Source organism: Oreochromis aureus, linkage group 6 (genome assembly GCF_013358895.1).
Source record: "Oreochromis aureus strain Israel breed Guangdong linkage group 6, ZZ_aureus, whole genome shotgun sequence".
NCBI classification, from domain to species: Eukaryota; Metazoa; Chordata; class Actinopteri; order Cichliformes; family Cichlidae; genus Oreochromis; species Oreochromis aureus.
Window position 1 is genome coordinate 9,397,795 of NC_052947.1, and position 25,018 is coordinate 9,422,812.

Genomic DNA, 25,018 nt, shown 5'->3' on the forward strand with positions numbered 1-25,018 from the left:
TTGTCAGCAAGCATAAGTCACAGGCTTTGGTTTGGGAACTGTTGTCAGCGTATAGAGTTCAGTGGGCTGCCAGCACGTCGACTGAAGAAGGTATTTCCACTTCTCTGATGGTTTTATTTGAATGATTTATGTATTTCCCTTCATCTTACAGTGGGTTTCCAACTGGGGTAGCTGTAGAGGTTCTCATATCAGCGAGGCTCTAGACTGGCTTTAACTCTAAGTGAGGCTCAGTTCATGAAACCTCCAGGCATAAATAGTCAGATGGGACGCAGATGGCAAACAAAAAAGAACGGGGAGCAACAAATGTTGATATTAAACTAAGAATAGAGTCAGAAGCAGGTGTTTGGTTTTTGGGAACAGGTAGCTCGAGCTGATGGATGGTTTAGAAAACGCAAATCCCAGAGGACGGTCATCCAGGGTTTAATCAGATTTGGCTGCTTATCCCAGCCCAGCAAATGTACTGAAAAATGATATCTGGTGATGTCACTATAGAAACATCTAGTCCATCCACGGAGATGGCTGAGAGAAAAAATCCATTTTGTTCATGGTCACTTGTCGGAGAATGTTTCTTTTAAAGGTAAAGTCGGATATTGCACTTGTAGATATGCGCAGAATAGTGTTTAATTAGATCATTATATATGTTCCAACAAGCTGATGCATTCTAATAAAATTAGAAGTGGGTTTGGGGATTTTTGGAAGCCACCATATTTGTATACAGTTGCTGGGAATGGCATCTCCCTTCTCACTAACTGCATTTTACATATGTGGCTAGATACCACCCACACATGTAGTACGTCAAAGTGGAGAAGAGAAGTCATAGGTGTTCACGTGTCGTGGAGAGACATCGAAATACATGCCTGAACCTTCAGTTTCAAGATATGAAAGCTCAAGATGAGGTTTTATTGTCAAATCGGCAAAGAGAAGCTACTGGCTAACTGTATGCCAGCTATCGTTAGGCTCGAGCGTCCTTAAGGTCACACTTTCTGCTGAGCAAAACTACTAATTCTCAGTTTTCAGTTTCAGCGGCTTTTATGTATGCAAAACGGCACATTTGTTTATCAGATGTGCGCAGAGTTCTGTGGTGCGTCTGTGCCTAAATGTACTTCACTGTGCACTAGAAGGTGAGTTTTCTGCCGGTCAGTCGAGTATCTTTAAATTATGCTCTCAGCGCTGCCTGCAGCATCGGTCCCAAAGCAGCTACACTTTCACAGCAACTAGTTTGATGGTTACTTAAGAAAATGACCAAATTTCCAGTGTTATTTTTGTCTGCTTTAGTTGCCTGTGTGTGCGCGCGCGTGTGATTACATGTTCTCCCATCTTAGTGGGGGTAAGGCACTAGCTGAGTGTCACATTCACCCACTGCCTGTATCATTAACAGGTTGTCTTGCAGAGTATAATGAGCTGCCAGTCACCTCTCCCTCCTTTCACTTTTCTCTCCAGAGGCAGGTGGAGAAGCCTGATGGAGCGGTTGCTTATTTGCTAATTTTATTTTATTTTTTTAATTTGTCTCCTGTCAGTCAGGGTTGTACCCAAGTGACATTCTGCATCCATCAACGAGGGGCTATATTTACCTCAACAGAAAGGGCTTTCAGATCTTATTAGTGGCAGGTCATCACATCTTCTGGCAGGATTGTGGTGGCTTGTGGGCACAAATTGCACATGTTTGTTTTGTTCTCTCTCAGTAATTTGGCATAAAAAACATAGCACCCAATCTGTGTGGCCAGGATTGGCTGCATATATCATTTGCCTATGTGCCTACTTGCCTACTTCTGCATGCAATCTATGCAAAGCAAATGGTGGAGTTAGGAACTCAAAAACACCCAAACAAAACATTTTTATCTTGCTCCAGCGAACACACTCACACTTACAATTCATGTCACAGTGTCACAACATCAATGTAGAGTCACGAGTAGCAAAATCTATTTTGTAGTTATTAATTAGCCCGTGCTCAAAAAACAACCCCAAAACAACAAAAACAAAGTTCTTGCGACACCAGACTTGCATGGGTTTGTGAAGCCGTCGGTGCTCCTGTACAGGGAATGCTTGAGAGAAGTGAGTTTCATCTTCCCTCTTCTAATGCAATCACTCCATTAAAGCAGGAAAAAAGCAGAAAGAGAGTGAGATCATTTGCATTTCAAAATAAAATGTTCCACTTGCCTTCAATCAAGCAAAGCAAGGCAGGAGCCTTAAGTGGTTCATCAAACCCCTGACAGCCATCTGCTCCAGTTTGATTTTGGAGAATGAGCCAAAAAAGAAGCAGCAGCAGAGTAGACGTAGAGCTAGTGTTTGTTTTTAATATGTGTATGTCCATATATACGACAGGGCTTAGCTTTTTGTTGTTATGTATTCATGTGCTTGAGGGAACGTCGCCATCTCTGCAGTGATTCCCACCTCTCAAGTTCCTTACTAGGCAGCTTTTGGCTACATCGCTGTTGTGACGTTATCCCAGAAGGATCTCATCCTTCGGTCAGACGTGCTCCAAACTCCACCTTCTTGGACTGCAGCAAAACCTACAGCAGGTGGAGAAGTCATTCATGGGCCGGAGAGCAGAACAAAGGGTTGGAGACCGTCCGCAGGGTAAGGGACTCGCTTGAGAGGCGCCGGTAGAATCTAAATGTGTGGGAAACAGTGAGAGTAGATGCCCATTCAAAACTGTGATGCTTGAAGAATAGCACAATAGCACCATTTAAAGAAGGAAAGCTGTGCCACCTCCATCTGCTGACAGAATAAAACTCTCTAGATAAACTCGATTTCGTTGCCTAGGTGTGATGAGGCCCGAGTCTTCCACACACCGAAATTGACATATTTTGATAAAGATGTGTAAAACAGAGTTATTTCCCTTCGTCATGGCACTCCGGAGTGCAAACTTGAACCAGGTGACCTGGCTGTTTCCACTGCACTCAGATGCACAACAGCTGTATTCATACCTTCAGGTTGTGACTTGACCAGGTTTTTCCGCCTTAAATGAAAGTCATTTCCAGGTTCATGTAGAGGTCTAGAGTGAAAATGAAAATGTAGCAGAAACTCTTTATGAATTTGGAGCTAATCTGACACATCATCATGATCTGCTGCTACTTGGTTTCAAGCTTATGACTGAACCCAGTCATGATTTCCTTCCTTGCACTATATTATTATCATTTGACTTTGTTTGCACATTACCTATTAATAAAATGTGTTCCAGGAGCACTCGCACATTTGAGTTCATTGTTGTGTTGTCTGGGGATTTGTCAGGGTAACGATAATGAAAAATGTGCCATGTTGTGTTGATGTGCTGAATGGCTTCGCGGGGAGCTCGGAGGATTTAGCTGCTGATGTGTTAGACTTTGCAGATCTTTTTTTCTCTCTCTTTTGCCCTGGCAGCCACGGGAAGCAGAAACTAGTAGAGTCAGACTTTATGTTTAAAGGCCCGAAGCAGAGGTGAAAGAGGAAGACTGAGAGAGGCAGTAGAGGATGGAAGGAAGGAGAATGACAATGAGGTATCAGCTGGGGAAACTTTAAAAATGTTGATAGTAGTCGGTATTTGTGTGTGTGTACATATCTCTGTGAAGATTAGCATGAGCGCTAGCAGGCGAAGGAGCACGGCAAACAGCTCAGGGTTATTTACCGTGTCCTCAGAGGGATCGGACATGCTAGCACGCCTCCTTGCCTTTCTAACACACATCCAGCTGACACGAAGCTTTTTCCTCTACATTCCTGACCTTTCCAGTTGGTGATTTTGGGCTGACGAAAGGGGAGAAGGGGTCGGCAGAGATAAGAGCGCCTGAGATGCAAGTCGGTTTGCTCCTCTTGCCAGATGGTCAAGGTGGACACTGGCAGGGAAACATGAGCCAGATGTAGAGCTAAAAGGATTGAATGGATGCTTGTTCTTACTTTTGCTGCTTCAAGAAAATTCTGAGAGGAGAAAAGAGGCATCGAGAAAGAACATGCTTTTTTTTTTTTTTTTTTTAATATGAGAGAACAACACCACGACATGAGAAATATCAGTGGGTAAATAATGGAGAGCTGATATTGCAATCGAAGCCACTGGTTTCACTGGCTGATAAAAGCACATTTGTTTTTTCTTCCACTCTCAGTGCCATTGCAGCGAGATATCTGCCATTACCGATAATATTCCAATGAAGCATTTCTGATTGTGACACTAGCATTTCCATGTGGATATTATCTCTGCACTTGTCCGCTTACATAAATATTGTAAAAAATGTTGCTCTATTCAGTCTGTCATTTGGTCGATTTATATAACAGCACCGAGGTTGGGGGGGCTGATGGGGTATTATTGTCCCAACACCTAAGTTTGCAAAAGTGATAACGTCTTGCTACAAGTCTGCACAACGCCACGGTCGCCAAAATTGTGCCAAGGCGACGTAGGAGCTTCATATTGATACCGGAGGCTCAACTATTAAAAATCTTGGATGAGGTCCAATCTCGGTGACCTTGACCTTTTCTGAAAGTCTTGTGAAAGTTATAACTTGAGAACCAGGCGACGTAGGATTTTGAAATTGATACCATAGGTGTGCCTACTTAGGAGGCTGAGGGGTAGCACTGGCAGTCCTCCAGTATTTTTCGGGACAGGTAACCAGCTCCTTACACACAGGTGCCATCCAGCAGAAGTATATGCAAAACACTTAACTGTTGCTCTGGAGGGTTGGAGGCTGCGCACTTCTTGTTCAGGTGAAATCAAATCACCAAAATCCGCTCAAAGAAGAAACTGATGCACCTCAGAGGCCTCGTCGAATGTGACGCTTCTATGGCAACACCGCTGGAGGCAGATCCGAGGTGTCATCATAAGTGTGGCTCTTGAGTTGCACCAGTGTTGTGGGTAGTCTTGCAAGGTCTTTTCTCTTGTTTCACAAGCTTTTTTCGTGGTTAGCTTTGTTTTCTTTTCTTTTTTCCCCTCTTTCCGTTTCCCAGCTCGCAGAATGGCAAAGTACATGTCAGCAGTATTTTGCAAATGTAAGTACAGCGGCATTAGTTGGAATGTCCGTTGTCACTATTCAGGAATCAGGAAGTTTCTGGAAGTGGAAATGGATCAGAGGTCAGTGCATTTTTCAGAAATCTGCCCAACCTTTTAGAGCCAATGTTGAATCAACATAATTAGGAACAGAGCACAGCGCTCATGGTGCTTTTGGAAGTATCACAAAAGCCTCGAGCTAGTTCCCTGGCTGTTTTCTTTAAAACGATCCTTTTCATTCTTGGATGGTTCACAGAGAGGTTAAAGCGGGACTTTAATCCACAGGGCGGTCATGGATCAGGGAAAACGCAGTGGAACTCGCTTTTAAGAACTCATATATGCTGGCTGACATTTTTACCGTGGCATTGTGCTTCTTCCAGACTCTGCGTCCCTGTGCGGTTCCTAAAATTAACTGCCTAAATGTCAAGCCTGAACATGAGAGAGGGTGTGGCGTTAAGAACCGTGTGTTGGCAAGATAACTGCAACAGACAAAGAGCCGCGGTCTCTTTTAACCAACACGTGCTCGCTTGTGCAGGAAAGCGGCATGTGGGTTTTCCTTCTGCCACGATGATACGCGGTCAACTTTCCAAATACACACACGGAACCCAGAAGCTTTGAATTCCCAACGTGCACGGCACACTTTCTGAACTGTGCCTGTAACAGATAAGTGAGCTGTGGAGCGCACAGACAGGCCTTGTGATTGCAGTTGGCACCGGTCTTGCTACGAGTCTGCACAACGCCACGGTCGCCGAAATTGTGCCAAACTCGATCGGACACTTGCTCTCACACGTGCGACAGCAACTGCTGATCAATCTGTCACTCTGCTTGAAAACTGTCCCTCAGATGGGGAAAAGAACCGTGGTAAGGGTGAGAGACAGGAAACAACGTTTTTTCTTATTTTTATGCCAGGGCTGTGCAAGGTGAGGCGTGTGGTTATGGTATGAGTCGACAAATGGGTTAAGCTGGTAGGCTGACACACTCACATGTATCGACAGCTTCATATAAATATGGGGGGAGGGGGGGTGACTGCGCTTTAAAGCAATTTAAACCACTGTTGCAAAGGTAGACTCACAGGCTGGGTTAAGAATATGTAGATGATTGCTCACTGGAAGCTCGTGTCAACTTTTACAAGCAAGTCTGTCAGTTTAAACTTTTTATGCTAGTTTTCAAAGCTGCGTATGAAAAATGAAAAGCTTTCAAAGAAATCTGGGCCTTTTAATTACAGGTGCCCAGCCGAAGAAGAGAGGGACATTTATCATTATAAGAAAAGTCTCAAATGACCAACTGAGTCGAGTCTGGGGCAAAAAAATCCTGATGGGGATTTCATCTGGTTTTAAAATGTTGCCAGCTGTTCACCGCTGTGACAGAGCTGTGTCTGTGCAGCACTCTGACAACCATTAGCTGGAAAATTGCTCTGAATGTAAACAAGTCCAGACTTCCAGCTTTGTATTGGCTCCAGCAACAGTTTAGTCACTGTTTGCGTGCAGAATTGTGCTTTATCCAGCAGTGAAGATGAGCCAGTATACGTCCAGTGTAGTGTGTTTAAAGTGACGTTTGGACTTAGACTACGGTCCTTCCCTACACACGGCTAATATCAGAATCTATTTTGCACTCTTCTTAGTTGACTCATTTTCTTCCGCTATTTGTTTCTCTCTCTGTATTTGACCATTTATTGCTATGCTTATATAACTGGACTTTTGTGGAGATGGATGAGTTTATATTTTCAAAGCATCACGCTCCCACCCTTCATGTGCTCAGGCCTATGTTATAGATGTGGACGCTGCTAATAGCTAAAATACACTTTCACTATGCCAATACTTAGGTTTGGTCAGCCAAGTCAAGCAACATATTAATCACCTTTGGAACCACCTTTGAATATCTGCAGGATTTATGTTGCCAGCAAGGAAGTTACTGGCAACATAGAAACAGTTTGGCATATAGACTTTACAGTAAAGTATTGCCAGCTGTTGGTTTGCAGTTATACTCATTTCTTACTATAAAGTGTGTATATGTGTGGCTATCACAGCACTTGTAAAGTAAGTTGTATTTATACTGTTAAAAATATACATTAACTTCCTTTTTTCCTGGGGAGTGACAATATTCCACTCACCAGAGCCCAACATACTTTTTAGCAACCAGCTGATCTATGGGTATTGGTATTTATAATGGCTAAAAAATGGAAAATTAAAAAACAAAACACCATTCAGCCATGTTAGGAGTACCAGGAAGAGTGTTTGGATCATCACAAACACAAAAACAGCTGATCACAGAGCAATCAGGAGGAGTATAAACAAGGAAGCCTAACAAATGATGGGAAATCTGTTTATTTTTCATGTGTCTGAAATAAAAAAAACAATCACTAATTTTAAATAATCAGAGATTGGCATTGTATCAGTTTTGAAAATCCTATACTGGTCATGCTCTTGTATTCAGAAATAACGATGCGTTAAAACCATAAAAAAAAAGAAAAAATCCACTTGCACGGAAACATCCATTTGTTTCCGTGCACTTTAACTTTAGGCCCTACTTACTGGACACATTCCGGTTTCAGCCAAAGTTCAGATATTTTGAAATAGTTTCATTTATTGTTCTTTAATCTTTGAGTCACTTTGCAAAATGTGTTGTATTTTTTTGTTTTTCTGTAACATTTCTCCCTGTGTGCTAATCATTCACTTGTTGGCTGTTTAGTTGATGGAGGTTAGGAGTGCACCATCTGATGCCTGCTGTGGGAGCAGATGCTCCTCCTGTTTATTCCAGACAAACTAAATCTCTCATATATATTTTTTAAAACACAAGACAGACATCCACCAAAGCCCTTAAATGAAGACTATGTGAGTCTGACAGGAAGTGTATAACCCGTGTCACACTGCACATCTCACCTCTTTTTACACCCTCCTGCGTCCCCCCTTTTCAGGAAAGCCTCACAAAGGTTTTAAGTACGTCTGAAGGCACGTGAGGGACCGGTACAGATGCCAAGTGCTTTTCTTTTTTTTTCTTTTTTTTTTTTTAAAGACTTTTTCACTGCTTTTGCTCTCAATTCAAAAAAAGAAAAAAAGGGCACCTGACAGCTGAGCCTGATAGATTGTAAGGACTGATAGCAGCTTTCTACTTTTTCGTTTTCACACAGCTGACAGCATCACCTGATCCTCTTTCATCTTTGTGGGCATCTCACTTCCTTTTTTTTTTTTTCATCTCTTTCTTGCTCCGTTTTCCTCATGCACCAGTCTACCTCCATCCTTCCCTCACCCTCTGCTCCTCCGTCACTCGCTGTGTTTACACATATTTTAATAATTTGATTAGAACCAGCGGGGTAATATTGCAACTGTCAGATAAACCCCTTAAGAGTTATCTTACTCGCATTAAGGTTGTAATCGCAGAAGCAGAACTCGATTAACCCAGCTGGATTACTCAAATTCCTCTTGGCACCTATACAGCTTAGCGAGTTCCTTCTGTGGGGAAAAAAAATGTCATTGCTAACAGCGATGGGAAAGAAAAACAGTATTTTGCGCGGTGGCAGAATAACAGGCCTATTTTTAAGGCTGCGAGTGACTGCAGTTGTGTTAACATCTGGTGAGAGAAGCGGCAAAGAAATTACTCCATGTTGGACTTTTTTGGTTTAGCTGTTTTATCATCCAACTGCTGTGATATTATTTTTAAAAATGTCTCCTCAGCCAGGCTTTTTTTGAACGTGTATATCCACTTGAGCTAATGTATGTGCATGCAGACCTGCTCGCTGTTTCAGCTGTGTCCCCCTCAAAACGAGTTCCTCGACATGCCTCTCCTCCACCCTGTGATCTAAATCACACATGGCCTCTGGCTTTATTTTGTTCAGCTCTGCCGTTGCTTTCCTCCCCCACATCTCGGTCTCTGCTTCTCTCTCTTCCTTCCCTCACTCACATCTGAAGCCGCATAGCGTCCTGCTGCACCACTTTTAGCGCTAATCTTCCTCTTTCCTCGCCCTCATGCTTTCGCTTCAAACTGCCTCCGTTTCTCCCTCTACGTGCTTCTGTTTTTTTCTTTATCTGATTCCTGTCCCTGATCACGCTTTTTCAAATGAGTGCTCGGTAATTAAAAGCAGTTGTCCGAACTGAACGAGCTGAATCGTTAGGCTCTGTCACGCAAGACGGGGGGGAAAAGTTTAATTGAGCAACCCCTGCCCAAATAAAAAGAAATTGGTTGTTGATTTGGCTGCTTTTTAAACCGATGTGGCCTTTTTTCAGTTATGCATAACGCAGCAAAACACTCTCTGGGTCCATCGGCCCGATTCTGTGCGTTCAGCTATTACCGCCTGCCCCGTGGACTAATGCAAAGACCCATCAGGCTTAACCGGAGCTGAAATGGAGGCTTTCTAATGGGCTCCATCTTCCTGTTTCCGTAATAACAATGTTAGCTGTGCAGACAATAGCAGCGTGTCAATGAATTCTCCAGCCTTGTTGTTGTTGGGCTTTTGTTTTTTTTTTCTTTTCCTTTCTTTGGGTGTTGACCTACTTCAGTTAATCCCAGCTCTGTGCACACGCCTGCAATGTTACGTGTGGCTCAATTTACAAGTAAGCAATTTTAAAGGCTGCTGTCTTAATGCTTCGATTTAAGATGGCGGGAAAAAGCTGAAGACGCGTGGCGAGTAGGAGAGCGAGATGGTGATCGAGGAAAACCCACTCGTGTTTTCTCCCACGATGAGACCTGTTGTGTTCACCAAGCTGAGCCCGTGCACTCGCAGATCCACTTGCTCTCCAGCATCCACCCCCCAAACGATAATAATCACGTCGGTATTTCAGGCAGAAAGCCGAGCGACAGGAAACGGGTCTCAGACCAGGCTGCGTGGGGACGAGAGGGAGGAGGGGAAGGTGGGAAAAACCTGACAGGAGATTTGGTGTTTTAATTCTGTCTCGCCTATAATCACACGCCTGGGGGATAAGCCTTGCTGCAAACCAGGCATCTTTGTTTGCTGTCAAGCTGATCTGCGGAGCCCTGTCATTATCGCACCGATGTTATACAAAAACATTAGCGTGAGTCAGCTCAGCCCGCCCTGCAATCACACCGCACGGCTGTAACGGCCCGGCAGTAGCCTAGATCTCGCAGTTGGCCTTTTAACCTCCAATAGAATGGAAGCGAGTGGGCACGGATAACAAAAGACGGGGTGGATGCTGCAAGTGACTAAAGGGGTGAATCACTGCAGCGAGAATTGCTTTTTAAGAGAGCGGCGGTCGTTAGTGATGCTGCACAGTGAAGCGCGGCGATGCGGGAGGTTACAGGAAACTGGGAAGAAGCGACAGATTTAGCCAAAAAAAAAAAAAAAAAGTCAGAACTGGCGGGATTTAAGGTGATGGTTATGCCTAGAAATTCACAATTTTTATATTAACCTTCTTCTCTGTGCACCAAGCTCCTCAGACGCTTCAGTGACGTCTTCAGCCCGAGGTTCACACTCTCATTATTCCCCTCACTCCCTGAGCAGGTCACTATTTTCCTGGGAGAAACCAAACTATTTTTTTTCCTCCTTTTTAATGCTTTGAAGCCAGCACTAGCTGTGGCATTGCATTTGTAGGATTTTGCTTTTATCACAAAGAAAGGTCTAACCTGAAGGTCACAGTGACTTCTGATCTGCCTCCTTGTAAATGTGATATGTCGTCAGTACCTGAAGGGTGCATGTAGCTGTCTATTCTACTCTCGTTCTGGATAGACGAACTGTAGAGCGAAATAAAAATAGATTTGATCTTCGAAAAAATTTTGAAGAAGAAATTCTTTTGATGGACGACTTGTAAACTGCAGTTTTCAGATAACAAGACTTCACAGACAGTAAAAACCACCGACACAGTAACACAGTCATTTTTCTCATCACTGAGGTTGTGATCTTCTCAAATTTGTTTTATGTACAAAATACATCGTCGCACATCTGATAGTTTTTCTCTTTTGAAATCATGCTAACCAAAAAAAGAGCCACACAGTGATACACCTCTGATCATCTACATCAGAGGTGTCGAACTCCAGGCCTCGAGGGCCGGTGTCCTGCAGGTTTTAGATGTGTCCTTGATCCAACACAGCTGATTTAAATGGCTAAATGACCTCCTCAACATGTCCTGAAGTTCTCCAGAGGGCTGGTAATGAACTAATCATTTGATTCAGGTGTGTAGACCCAGGGTGAGATCTAAAACCTGCAGGGACACCGGCCCTCGAGCCCTGGAGTTCGACACCCCTGCTCTAGGTCACCAATAGGCAGACTGCAGTCCGGATCTGAACACAGATGCTGTTTGTTACATACTCAGACCAGTTACTAGGCATTGATGGACTGTTTGTGTTTTACTCTAAGCAACTTTTCTCATATTTACGGTAAGGTGAGGTTAATCTGTGCACCCTATCCTGTCTTTACAGTAGTCAGTGTACGTGGGAATCGCACAGATCAGTCGTCTGTGATTCTGATGTTAAATTGTACTTTTTCTTGTCATTTGAAAGCCGTTAAACCTAAATTAAACATGCTGATCTAAGTATGAAGTACAGTTGTTACCACGGTCACGTCTGTTACTGTTACTGAAAATAAATGGCCCCGTATTAAATCAGCGTTCCGCACAGCTTGACAGATTTCCTGACAGCATCTGAATCATTCCAGGCTACAGGAACATGTGACCTTTACAAGTGTGACCGGGGGAAGTGCAAGAACGGCATTACAGTCAGAGCCACATCCTCGACAGGAATAAGATGTTTGCAGAAACGGAGCGAAAGAACCTAAAAACGGAGGAAAGTGTTTCGGCATGGCCGAGGGGCTCTTCGAGCTCACAACCTGTTACTGTAAACCCCCGGGGTCGGATGGTTCTAGCTGAGAAATCCGTTAAGAGAAAGCTGAAATGAATAGAAGGAAAGACGTACGTGCGTGAGAAGAGACCGTCTGAATCAGCTGCGAGGGGGGAAAAGAGAGAGTTATTGTCCCTGAGGTGGATTCACCGTGGACTTACTACAAACAGAAAAAGAGATCTAGAAATATACAGAAGTAAAACACACATGAATAACACTGAAACAATATACAGTGCCATGTAGTTCCTGAGATTAATAATAACAACTTTCTACTGTAAACTTCCTCCAGTGGTACAAAACAAAGGAAAGAGCAGTACAGCTTGGGCTGTAGGGGGCGGGGGAAAACACGGCTCTTCTGTTTCTGATGAGCTTTTACTGATACTGTCAACTGAAACCTTAGTTTTATTTTTTCTTCAGTCTCCAACATTACAGATCTTTGTTACACATGACTGTATTTGAAGGCTGGATGCAACTACCAGGTCCTAAAAGGGCCTTAAAACTAAGTTCTTTTTAATGGCCAGCAGGGGGCAAACATCTGGTTTCCAAAAGACAGCTGGTTGTATGGGAAACTTTGGCTACGCTTTTCCTGAAGACTTTGTGATCTTGGCTGTCATGTTCAGGTTTGATTTAACAGACTTTGATGTTTATCACGTTCTGCCAAGAGGGTCGTGTTTGTGGTGGCGTTATTCTTTCTGTAAACACGCTCAAAGTTCTGAATGAATTCTGATAAAACTTTGCAGGAGTGTAGCGCGCGGTCATGTTAACAATGGATTCAAATTTAGCTTAGGTCTTCCATCAAGGTCTTCAGGGATCACTTAATGATTTATTGGTCAGAAATTGACAAATGGCCTTAAAAATAAAGACTTGTATATCATGTCACATTTGACCTCTGACGTCTTCAAGTTTCTTACTATTATTGTTTGTATTGACAACATATAGGAATATAAATAACTATGATTTTGTTACAACCATTTAAATATGTACAGCATAATATGTAAAATGTTCCTTTTTTATACAAAATGAAAAACAACCCCTTTATTAACTTTTAGTAAACAATGAAATGAAAGCTACACTTCTTGTTGTGTGAGTTATGGTCCCCATAAAGTCTAAAGGGATTACCTAATGTGAAAAGTAGTTGCCCTGTCAATAGCATTTCTTGTTTTGTTCTTTTTTTCCACCCATTTCTTCATCATATCTGCTCCTGCTTAAGCAAGCGTGGTTTCATAATCCCAAAATAGCGAAATAGCTGTCACCCACTGGTGATGAAACCTATGTGTGGCTTTTTAATTTTTTTTTCCTTTTTTGGAGGAACAAGTATTTGGGCAGAGAACATCTCTCTCTGAAAGAAACCACTGAGTTATGTTATAGGATATGTGGGATCCAGTGTTTTCAGATCTTGAACCATACAGTCGACCAAAATGAGCCAAAATCGACTTGATTCCTCGTTTCAACTTTAAAGGTAAGGAAGGGACTCAGTTGCAACATAAAAGGAGTAGAAATGTATCTATAACTTAATTGCGATTCATTCAGATTTAGCAGCCGTTTCCTTTTTTAAACAAATTGCGTAACTTTTTTTAAACTTGTGTAGTTGAAAAGCAGGAGGCGGTTTTGTGCCGATTCTCCTTAAGTACAAATTGTTTTGTAATTTTACATTGTGGGAAAAGCACAGCTCAGTTTGATCTTGAGTACCCTGAGATATCTTCATATAAGAAAAAGACGTAGTTTCAACAGTATGTCTCAGATTTTCCCATCTGTTAAAGAAATGCTGCTGTATTAAAGGAAATAAATGTTTTGCATGACTGATTTGGGCCTAAATTGTAAGAAATGTGTAAAATTACAGAAAAAATAGTTCCGTTAGCTCCTTGCCGAGACGCCGCTGTAATCATAAAACAGAAAGTTTCTGTTAATCTGCAGAAAATGGTCTTTTTCATGTGTGGAGACATTTGTTTAAAAAAGGTGAATAGATAAACAATTAAATAACAGAAAAGTTTCTGATTTTTTTTTTTTTTTTTTTTCACTAACTAAGATATAACTGTGGTGTAATATGAATGACTCTGGGTTAACTCTTTATCGCCAGGAAAAACTGCAAAAGTTGTTGAAATACATTTAAAAAATCCCCAAATTGATGCCCTCCTTCACATTTTTCACATCTGTCCAGTGGGCCGGATTAGAGTCTTGGCCAATTCTGGACCCCGAACCTTATGTTTGACACCCCTGCTCTAGATGGCTTTAAGGCTGCAGCAGGCAGGCCTTACCCATTTCAACACATTCTCTGGGTTCAGAATGACTTCATTCAGTGAAACGCACTGAGCTGCTGCTCACAGCTTTATGGGCTCCAGACAGTTGGCGGTAGATGGGGAGAAATGGTAAGATGTACCGTGGAACACTCGTCTCCACCTTCATTACTGAAGGCAAACAGGAGGGGATCGAGAAAAAGACCTCACAGACCGCTGCAGCGCTGAATTATAGATGAGATGGGAGGAATGGAGGCACTCCGCAGGCTTTTCCCATCCTCTCACCTCAATCCGTGCTCCGTCACGCATGCATGCACGCGCACGTTCACGTCTGCTGCACCTGAAGCGGTAATTCTTATCACGCACCTATCGGGTCCCCTCAGAGGCAGCACACATTCACACCCCAGCTCCAGCCTTTCGCTTCCCAATATTCATGTCCACCTAAACCCCAGCTCCATCATAACATGCAGCTGGCACATGCACACAACCTTTCTGAGGCTCTCACCGGGCTTGCATTATTGAAATCCATTTAGCACTCTGGCTTTCTCCTGACGTCTCGCTCACCAAAGCAGTGACCCGTGAGCCGAGAGGAGAAGAGCGGGATTTCCCGGTTCTGCTGCCAAAGAGACGAGGGAAGAGGGGCTGCATTTAGCTACCTGCCAGCGTACCTCCTGTGCCAATGTAGGAAGTATGAACGAGGAACAAAGTATAGTTTACGGCAATATGGGTGAAGCAGTTTCCAAATATTAACCACGTTTAACCACAAATGTACAAAGGTGGCAAGATCAAGTATGCTGAAAGTCATGTTTGGTCATCATATCCTGTGTTAAGCTAACCAATGGGAGCTAGCTAGAGCTTTTAATATCAATTGGCTTAATAAAAATAGTTTTTGGTTTCCATGACGCTCACGGATGTTTTTAATGCCACAATCGACCTCAAAACTGATACTCTTACTGATACTTACATAGTGTGGTGGTGACGAACTTCAGGTTTTACGACCTTGTGATAATCTCATGATTCAGTTTTATGATCCCACCTAACCTGAAACAACACACCAGATGGTTGTTAAGTCAGATGGTTTGTTACGCAGAACTATGATTCTTGGAATATGGCAGGCACTTCCACAAAATGATCCATAAGTAACATCTTTGTCCATCGCCCGTTAGCTTGCACCAATTGGATCAAGCAAGAAGTCGGGGTAGAGAGCTCTGCGTTTTGGTCGAGGATTCGTGTTTTCTCTGTAAACATAAGAGGCACTAGCAGGAAGTCGCTGTGTTGTAGATGTGACTCTATTGGCCAGCAGTTCCTCACTGGTCTAAACATAGAGTTTGGCTGAATGCACAACACTTTTTAAGCACAATATAGAGCTTCAGGTGAGCTGTGTTCCAGAAGGGCTTCAGAGCTCATTTTTGGAGTTGCTGTGCCGAAAGTGCAAGAACTGGCGTTTACAGCACGAGTACAACACGTACCGTTATGCTTCATGTGTAGACTGATATGCATCGATTTAAGAGAAGGGCGTATCTGCACTATCAGATTAACTGCAGCGTGCATTTGAAAACACTCGTGTGAAGAGAAGTGCTTTTCTCAGATTCTGCTCTTGCGCATGAAAACTATGTGCCTTTCATCTAAAAGTAGCGACTCAAAGCAACGAAATGACTCAGCAACAGCTTCAGTCATTCCCCATGCATCAAGCGAGTAAAGAAATGCAAAAGTAAAACGGACCGTGGGGTGACTTAAACCTTGGACTTGCTGAGAATCCCCCTAGTGCAGGACACTTGTTTGCTAATGGAGGAGTTACCTGTAAGAGAGGCGCCTCAGCAGGCATTAAAAGCAGGATCAAGAGGAGAAGCTGTGATCAGCGGTGCACGGTGACAGATTTACTGCGATACTCTGGGAGTAAGAGTGAGGCCAATAAAACTTTATGGGTGCTGTTTCATTTTAAAACTCATCCGTTTAGAAGAAGTCGCCGCCTGATGCTTGAAAATCCACATCATTACAATTATTTTTACTCTTCTGTTTCAGTTTTCTGCCATTACTCCCTGATAATGTGGTCACAAGACTGAAAAAGAGTGTCTTGATAGCTCGAGTGTTCCTTATGGGAATCTGCTTGGTGTCATTTTCAGCATCTATTCAATTTCAATTCAATTTTATTTATATAGCGCCAAATCACAACAAAAGTCGCCTCAAGGCGCTTTATATTGTACAGTAGATAGCACAATAATAAATACAGAGAAAAACCCAACAATCATATGACCCCCTATGAGCAAGCACTTTGGCGACAGTGGGAAGGAAAAACTCCCTTTTAACAGGAAGAAACCTCCGGCAGAACCAGGCTCAGGGAGGGGCGGGGCCATCTGCTGCGACCGGTTGGGGTGAAAGAAGGAAAACAGGATGAAAGACATGCTGTGGAAGAGAGATAGAAAGAAAGATAATAATCTTGATAATTCCCCGTCCACCCACATGATACTGATGCACTATTTTGATACTGACAGCTATTCAGCCGATAACTTTGTATTGCAAATATTGCCCAAGGACACAATTAAGAAGTTTGGCAATTTCAGTTTGCGCAATTAGGCATTTGTTTTTTGAGGGAAGCACGTCTGCGGCTGAAAGTTGAGACCCTTAACTAAAGACGCTCTGATTGGGCTGTGCTTCTGATTGTTTGGTTGGGAGCTGGTCTCACTAACTGCTGCACCCAAGGTGCTTTGTTTTGTTTTGATGTCTCCCCAGAGAGCTTGTTAGGTGAGGCCAGCAGACTGCTCAGAGACTTAGTGTGGTGCTGAATAAGCTGAGAAATTCTTTGTAGTCCAGATGAGACAATACGAGAGACTTTCCCATGTGGAAAAATATTTGTGTGCCTGTGTGTGTGCGCGTCTGTGTGTGTGCATGTGTTCAAAGATAAGAAAAGTGGATTTCGAGGTTGCACACGCACACAACAAAAAGCCTGCAAGCCATTCGGAGAAACTGTATCTCATTTATAATTCGACCTATGAGACAGTTTTACTGATGTGGTAAAATTTTCAAAGCCACTTGTCCGTGTTTGTTCAGGGTTCACACAAGTCCAGCTCTTGATCTGTTTGAGTACGGAAACAATCGTGTGTGTAAAACGGTCTTTATAGTGTGTGATTCATGCAATTTTGTCATTGTTTTTAAGTGGCGATGGGAAGTGTAATGAGCAAGTCTAATGCAAGAATGAGGCGTCTAAACACTGTTTGGGAAGTGGCCGGGGGAGAATGGTAACAGCTGCTTGAATGGCTTCATTGATGTGCAGAACTGTGGCAGAAGTCTTGAGCCACCTCACATTTTTTTAATAATTTGCTTCTAAGGAATCAGACTTTGGGTTTTTGAAGGTCTTTCAAAGTGATTCTTAAAGAGCTATTAGCTTAAAAACTTGGCACAGTCTGCAGCATGTCCTTAAAAAAATAGAGGAAACTGGACGATGGACGAAGACGTCTAAAGCACAGTGGAGGCTCTGTCATCGTTTTTGGCTGCATTTCAGTCAGTGGTGTTGGGCATCTTTTCAAAATTGATGGAAAACAGATGCACCGTGCAGTTCCATCGGGAAAGCATCTGTTTGGAAAGCATGACGCTGCCAATAGTGGAATACTCGGTGTCCCATTATGTGTTTTTCTATCAGTCATAGATTGGCCTCCCATGAGCTCGGAGAAGCAGTTTAATTTCATCTTGACAAGAACAGAAGAAAGCTTTGAATGTCCTTCAAAAGCCTGCAGAACTATCCTGTTCTTGAAGAACACTTAAGGAAATTAGAAGAAAGCTGCCTAAGAGAGTTCAGACTGTGTTGAAGAATGAAGATGGTCATACCAAATATTGACTTTCAAGCTCACTGGACTCTGTTTGCTTCACATACTGTATTTCTCCTTTTCTCGGAGTATAAAGAAATAAAAGGTAGCTCTAGACTTGTGCACAGTACTGCATTTTGAGAGGTATTTCAAATATTTACAATCACCAGTTAAGCCAGTTAAACTGTGGGAAGAAGCCAGAATGCGCAGAGAAAAGTATGTACGGTAATGCTCAAACAAACACAGCACAAAGTGCCTCGCTGATCCATCACGTTGGTATCCAGTACATTCCTGCTGTGAGCCAATGACTGACAGCATTTTTAAACATCCAAATATGATGCTAAGCTTACTGAAGCTACGGTCATAAAGGGGCTGGTGTGCTTCCTGGACAGGTCGCAAAACATTTTTCAGTTGCTTTTCACTATTTTAGGGGTCTTTTGTTTTTAACCTGATGACTTGATGAATGAAGATGGTTGTTCCTACAGTTTTGCCTTTTGGCTCAAAAGAGACAGAAACCTTTGTGTTGGAGCCGAATCACCGGAGCCAGCTTCAACCTGAAACTAATTCAGCTCGTCAGCATCATCATCAAGCGTTCACTTGTTCTGTCCTTGGTACACTTTCCTTTCCGCGTACTAGACAAGGGTGCGTTTGTCATTGGGCAAAATAATTTTGTATACTTGAATTCTCAGAAATCAGACTGAGTAACATTTTAAAGTCCACCCACTGTTGATCTTTAGTTACACTATTGCACTGATGAAGTCTGTCCTCAGACATCCAGACGGGAATGTGCAAACACAGAGTTCTCCAGAAAGCACTTTTGTGGGTCAGTGGGTGTCACCCGGACTTTTTTTACTTACACACACACTATGTATAATTAAGATTAGTTTACAGGGGGAATTCCTCCTCCCAGCACACAGACCTCATATCTGCAACTGTTTATCTCTTGGCTTGGCTTTCAAGCCTGTAAACCAAATGTTTGTGCTGCTCGTCAGCCGGCAGTTGGGGTTTTTTCTAAACTCTTTTTTTTTTTTTTTTTTGTGGGTTTTGCTCTTAAAAAAAAATCCCACAGAGCTCCATTAGAGAGAGAACATGAAAGGTTCCACAAGTTAAATTTTACAGAGTGTGAAATTTACACCGGCGGTGTTACAGGGAGGAGCTACGTTCTCTCCACCTTCACTGGTATCAGATTGTCATCTGATAAAAGTTTTAGCTTTATAAACACAGGAACATTGCTGAAGTTTCCCTTTTCCTTCACTTCAGCGCGTTCTTGTTGCAGTGAATTCTCCCCCGTTTTCCCAGTGAGCAGCGTTTTCCCACTCACTTCTTAAAGAGATTCAGGCAGGTTTACCTGAAGCATGTGACTTGTTTTTCTTGTTGGCTTTGTTTTTATGCTTTTTTTGTCTTAACTTCAGCATTTGTTCTGTTGCTAGAAGCTCCTTACATTGACAGATGTAACCTCTTTAACTAGTTACGAGTGTTATGGTGACCCTCAATAAGATATTTTAATAATATAAGATATTTACATATATATTAATGAACTGCTTTTATAATATTTAAACTCTGTTATCTTGAGACACCACTGACTTAAAAAAAAAAGATATATTTATTTATTTTTGGTCTACTTGTAATGGTAAACAAAAACCAGAAAGATTGTGTTTCAGGTCAGTAAAAGTAGAATTACATGTGTTACAGGTGGATAGACTGTGCCTTGTAAGCTTCAACCTTTTGCATTGCACTATCTGACAGGCGGCACCTCCGGGGAAAGGAAGGTTGCAACAGCAGACTGACAGCGAGTGCTGGCATGAGCACACTGGAATAAGTTCTGCAGTGATGTCTTGGCTTAGAGGTACCAGGGCATCCTCGAATCTGCACAAAATACCGGCACGATGCGGGCAGTTGCTGTGTGTGTAAGTGCTTTTGTATATGGATTGGTGGTGGGCTGTGCAAACTGGTGATGGGCTAAATCAGTACAAACTTTCTTGATGTGATTTCTCTGTGAAATGAAATGTAAAATAAATTATCCCTAAAAGCAGAGGTGTGAGCCCTTAAATGAAGATAGTTGTTAGTCTCTTAGTGAATTAACCTCTCTTCATAGCTCGGATCCAGTAATGTTGCTGGAATCATTCAGTGCGGTTGTGCTCGCTCAGTTTGTGAAAATGAAACCTCGTCAGATTAGTAGAAAGGAGTGCCTGTTGAAAGGGGCTTATGTCAGTACTGTGTTATATACGTCTTGTCCTGTTGCACTACCTTCTTCTCAGACAATGAGAGCTACCGCAGCAGGATTTTCCTGTTATGTTGAAATCCTCACACTCACACTGAAAAGCTCCGATAATGGTGCACAACAATTTTTCTTGTTTTCACTAATACCAACTGAAGCTCTGGCGTCAGAGACCTCTAAACACTCGCTTTCAGACAGCTTTCTTTTTTTCTCTAATGTTTGTGCTCGGTCTGCACGCACCACCCACCCGCCCTTTAAATCTTTTGTCTGCGAAGAGCGGTCGGGCTTACGAAAGCGGCCTAAAAGGAAGGTAAAATGGCTTGTGTCAGACGGTGGATGAAAGTAAGAGGAGTAACAGCACGACGTTTATATAGTCTTCATTTTAATTTCTTTTATTTGCAAGTTGAAGCTATGCAAAGGTCGTCATTGTAGGCAAAACTGAAGTCTAGACTCGTGCCGGGACACAAGGTCAACAAGTGCTGGTGCAGGAAAGATTAGAGGCAAGAAGGCATACCTTAAAAGTCTTAAGGCGGGCCAAAATGAAACATTATTGGGATGCTAATTGAATCAGTTCCAAGATGCCAGAGTGTCTAGACAAAAAACGCAAAACAAAAAAAACCAGAGAGACACCTTATGTTTGCTTCTAGCCCGCACCACAGTCCTCTTGAGTCTTTGCATCACGGCTGATGCCACCCAGGACGATTAGTGTGCATTAAGCCGACTCTTTATCTGGTCATCTGTGAATCTTCAAGTGGAATCTGTGCTCATGTGAAACCGAAGTGCTCAAAAAGGGGGAAAGAAATCATGTTTACTTCCCTCTCTGTAACTGCTTCTTTCAATTTCTGTGTGTGTGTGTGTGTGTGTGTGTGTGTGTGTGTGTGTGTGTGTGTGTGTGTGTGTGTGTGTGTGTGTGTGTGTGTGTGTGTGTGTGTGTGTGTGTGTGTGTGTGTGTGTGTGTGTGTGTGTGTGTGGTGGGGCTTTCAGTCCTCACTTCCTCCTCTTTTTTGTTATTTTGTTTCATCTCAAGTTGTGTGGGAAACGGAGACGAGCGGAACGGGGAGAGAGAGTGAATGTGAAGGGGAACTAGAGATGATAAATAAAGTCGGGAATTGAAAGGGTTTGGAGGGAGGATGTGGAGCAGCGGAGCTTCAGTAATAAACCCACCAGCTTCGACCTCATCCTTTGCCTGCTTTACCTTTGACTTCTTCGTCCCTTCTCCACCCGTAGGCTCAATTCACTGCGATCTTTTGTGCTGTCATCTAAAATGGGAAAAGACAGTATTCAGTAGTTGCGTATTTCTCCGAGTTTCTGCAGTATCGGGGCTCGTTAACTAACAGCGCAATGTGCCGGAGGATGCTTTCTCACAGCATTCCCCCCAAAACGGCACCAACGTCTTATTTGAGGATCGCTTTTATCTTCCTGTTGTTGGGCTGGAAGTTGCTCGTTACAGCCTCATGTGACCTTTTAGTTAGCAGGGTATTTCATTAACCTGGTGTCGCTTCGATTAAGTTTGACGAGAGATTGTCTTCATTAGCATGCAAATCGAAAAGGTGCGGCGCTTGTTATCTGTTATTTACTATTAAATTATGAATTTTTTGAACTTTTGCAGCTCTGCATTCAGCTACTTGAATTAAATAATCATTTTTTGTGTTCTCACATGTTCAGGTTTAGGTGCACTGTTGTGACTGTACACTTAAACTGGTATGTGGCAGCTGGAAAGGCTGTTTGCCTGTAAATATGCTCTTTTTGTACCTGGTGTTAACCCGCGATCCGTACCTAGATACTTATCTGCACTCTAATATCCAATTCGTCAGTCTAAACACTAATATGCCAAACTTCCTCCTCTGATGGGAAGTTTTAAGATTTTGACCTTCTCAGTATTTTTGTGGATGTGGCTGAATGGAAGGCTCTATAGTATCATATGAGCCTCTGTTAGAAGATACTCGTATGTGATCAGATTGTGTTCTGTGACGGCGGCGGGGAGATAACTTGTTCCTATAATTGTGTGCTTCTTGTTGTGAAACAGTGGTGCAGACTGCTGTTGAGCTCTGTGTTGTTGTTTGAGCCCTTTGCAAACCTCACAATGACGAGCTTTTTGTTTGTGTCGCTTGCTTTATTTCATATTTAATAATTATTCCAGTCATTTATAATCTCACCCACTTAAGATCACTAAAGATTGAGGTAGGCTGTGTGTGGCCTACAGCGTCACACCCAGAGATTTAAGAAACCTTCTAGTAATGCGGAGGCTGTGTTCTTGGAGAGTGTTTGTGCCATAGACAGCGACAACATAACCTGCTCTGCAACAGGTTAGACCTGCAGCATGGGTTACCATGGTGATGCACCCTGGTAACAAACTCTGGGTTAATGCAGAAGTTACTTGGATTTTCTTTATTTAATGCTAAGCTGCTTGCAAACACCTTAGCAGCTTTTTGAAACACAAAGTTTCCAACTTTAACCTGACCTGGGACTTGTTGGTCTATACTTTCACCACATTTGGAGACTAAATGACTCAGTCAGTAGTTGGAAAAAAGTTCTTCAATCATTGTCCTCCTCATTTGAATAAAACAAATCCGCATCCCTCGATACCACATCCTCTCGTCCGCTCAGCTGGACCTCACTCCTTCCTGCCCCTCTTCACATTCATTACACATCCAGTACAAGAGCTGTGCTGAGCAAGCTACTTTAAGTTCATTTCATGCACTGCTGGGAAGTATGTCTTTCTTTTTCTTCCCCAGTACTTTATTCCTTATTCATCTCAGCTTAACGTGTTCTGATGGCCAACACTTTTTTTTTTAAAAAGATGGGCTTAAATGTAAGAATAAATTTTGCCGTGTAAGCACGGGCCGTCGCCGTTACTCGACGGAGAAATCCTACTTCAAAGCTGCTTTTTTGGCTCAAACATGGAAATCTGTGTGAAATGCTCAATCTATCGAGTGTACGTGGACAGAAAGGAGTGTGTTTGAACTTGAATGCAATTTTTCTGTTATGCTTTGTAGTTTTAGACATCATAATCATCCATTAGTAGGGACACTTTATTATTTTTGTTCACATCTCATCCATATTAAGAAAATTGTCCATTAGCAGCTAAGTCAGGATGAATAATGATGCACACTGGATGCATGGTTATTTGTGGGTGTATAGGCCTCAGTTTTCTTCTTTAATTAAAAAAGAAGAAAAAAAAGCTGCAGGATTGAAATTAAATCATGTTAACTCGATCATCAACATGAATTATCCACAGGTCACTGGACGGAGTGGGGCCAAAGCGCAGGAAGTCATTTTTCTACATTTGAAGCTAAAAATTCAAGTTGTTTATTTCTTCGTGGATTTGCAGTCCGTTTACGACCATCTGATGGATAGAAGTCTGTTCCCTGTTTTTTTTTTTTTTTTTTTTTTTTTTTTTTGAGCTCCACTTTGGTCTCTGTTGACATTTATGATTCTTTAGCTGCTAAATAAGCCATTTTCATTTCCGCTATTTTCTATTCTGTTTGAAAAAACTCTCACATCCCATCAAATCATGCACAATCCTTTTAAGCGAACCTCAATGTACAAAGACCACGGATCCCTAAGGTTTTTTTTCTATATCTATACTACAAGCCTGTTGTTTTTTTGGGGGGTTATGTTTTTTTCCCCCTTTTTTTTCTTTTTTTAACTTAATGGGTGTATTTACTACCCTTCAGCTAAGGGAAGAAAGGGCTCAAAGAAGTAAGACTGCACAAAGTGAACATTGGCAAGTGTGTGTAATATTAGAGAGAGAAAAGGCAGGTTTGTGGCTCTGTTTTTATCTTCTTGAAAGGCTGTTGCTTCTCATGACTTGTGCCTCACCGGTGGAGGTAAATGGTGCACTGATGTCTCTTCCTCTTCCATTTGTTCCAGGATGAAAATGCGGCGGCACAGGGTGTTCTTGCTGTGCACGGTGGGCCTGTGTGTCATCTCCTTCCTCCACTACTACAAGGCCCTCCATTACGTCTCCCTGCTGCGGGAGCTCTCGGCTCCATACCCCAACATCAAGTCCTTCATCATGGTGACCGGCTTCTTCTGGAGGGAGAAGGGTATGGCCACCACTCCGCTCAGCCCGGCTTCTCCTGAAGAGGCTCCCCCTCTACCCGGTCTCCGGCAGTCAGATGCCAAAGCCAGAGGCGTGCCAGGTCTCGGGGGAGGAGGGGAAGGATTTGGCCCAGGGATCCCGGAGGCCATAGCTGGAGGTGGAGATGAGGTGATGAGACAGCGGGAGGAGCCAGCACCACCGCATCCCTGGGAGAAACCAAAGGAAAACCAGCTGGGAGATGCAGCAAATGAGGTAAGATGGGTAAACCCGAACGCAACAGCCCTGCGTCAAACGCCTCGCAATTTACACCTTCAGACAAATTCATGTTTATGTATTTCAAGCTTTCAGCTCAAAATCCCACACAGATCCCTGGATCTGAGCCCTGTTTCTCATCCATTTCCACGGCTGGTGTTTCGCTTTCTCTCTAAAGCCACCAAACTCGCGTCATTAAAAATGCAAATTTTACCTTGCAGCGCACCTGGGTTTGTTTTCCAAACTCGGGTGACTCTGTTGTTTCTTTTAAGATGTTAGTTTGCATCACAACTGTTGTGTTAAAACGTCAGAGTCACATGGCAGTCCAAGCAAGCAAGCAAGCAACCAGCCAGGGCAGCAGGAAGCTAAGAAAATCAATGTTTTTGTCGGTGCAGTCTGGAGGCTTTGAAAGGTCCCTCCTTGAGTCTCTTCAAAGTTATACATTGCAGACTGTATTTGACTTTTCTCCAAGGCTGATGTGATGCATTCTGCAACCAGATGAGATTTCCCCAGACCTCCAGTATATTAAAATGTGTTGGTGTAATCCTGTGCTTCTTTACCTGGGGTCCTTAAACGGGGGTTGCACTTAGGTACCTAAAATAATTTCATGTGAAATGAAATTGCAGAGCATGCTGTGAGCTAATAACATCACTTAAATCCAGACTCAGAGTGGTGATTCACCGCACGCACGCACGCACGCACGCACGCACACACGCACACACACACACACACACACAC

At 42.9% G+C, this 25,018-nt stretch overlaps 1 protein-coding gene across 7 annotated transcripts in view; it reads left to right on the forward strand.

Annotated features, from left to right (window-relative positions):
- The window catches only part of mgat3b (beta-1,4-mannosyl-glycoprotein 4-beta-N-acetylglucosaminyltransferase b), a 65,715-nt gene that overhangs the window by 25,287 nt on the left and 15,410 nt on the right, over positions 1-25,018 (forward strand). For 3 of the 7 annotated variants that reach the window (XM_039613046.1, XM_031751109.2, XM_039613045.1), the window contains exons 2-3: positions 19,512-19,672; positions 23,857-24,280. In XM_039613046.1, coding sequence (XP_039468980.1) covers positions 19,596-19,672; positions 23,857-24,280 — 501 coding nt within the window. In that variant the 5' untranslated portion in view covers positions 19,512-19,595. Of the gene's footprint in view, positions 1-2,345; positions 2,578-19,511; positions 19,673-23,856; positions 24,281-25,018 lie in introns of those variants that run through there. The other 4 variants (XM_031751111.2, XM_039613048.1, XM_031751110.2 and 1 more) reach the window with 2 other exon arrangements.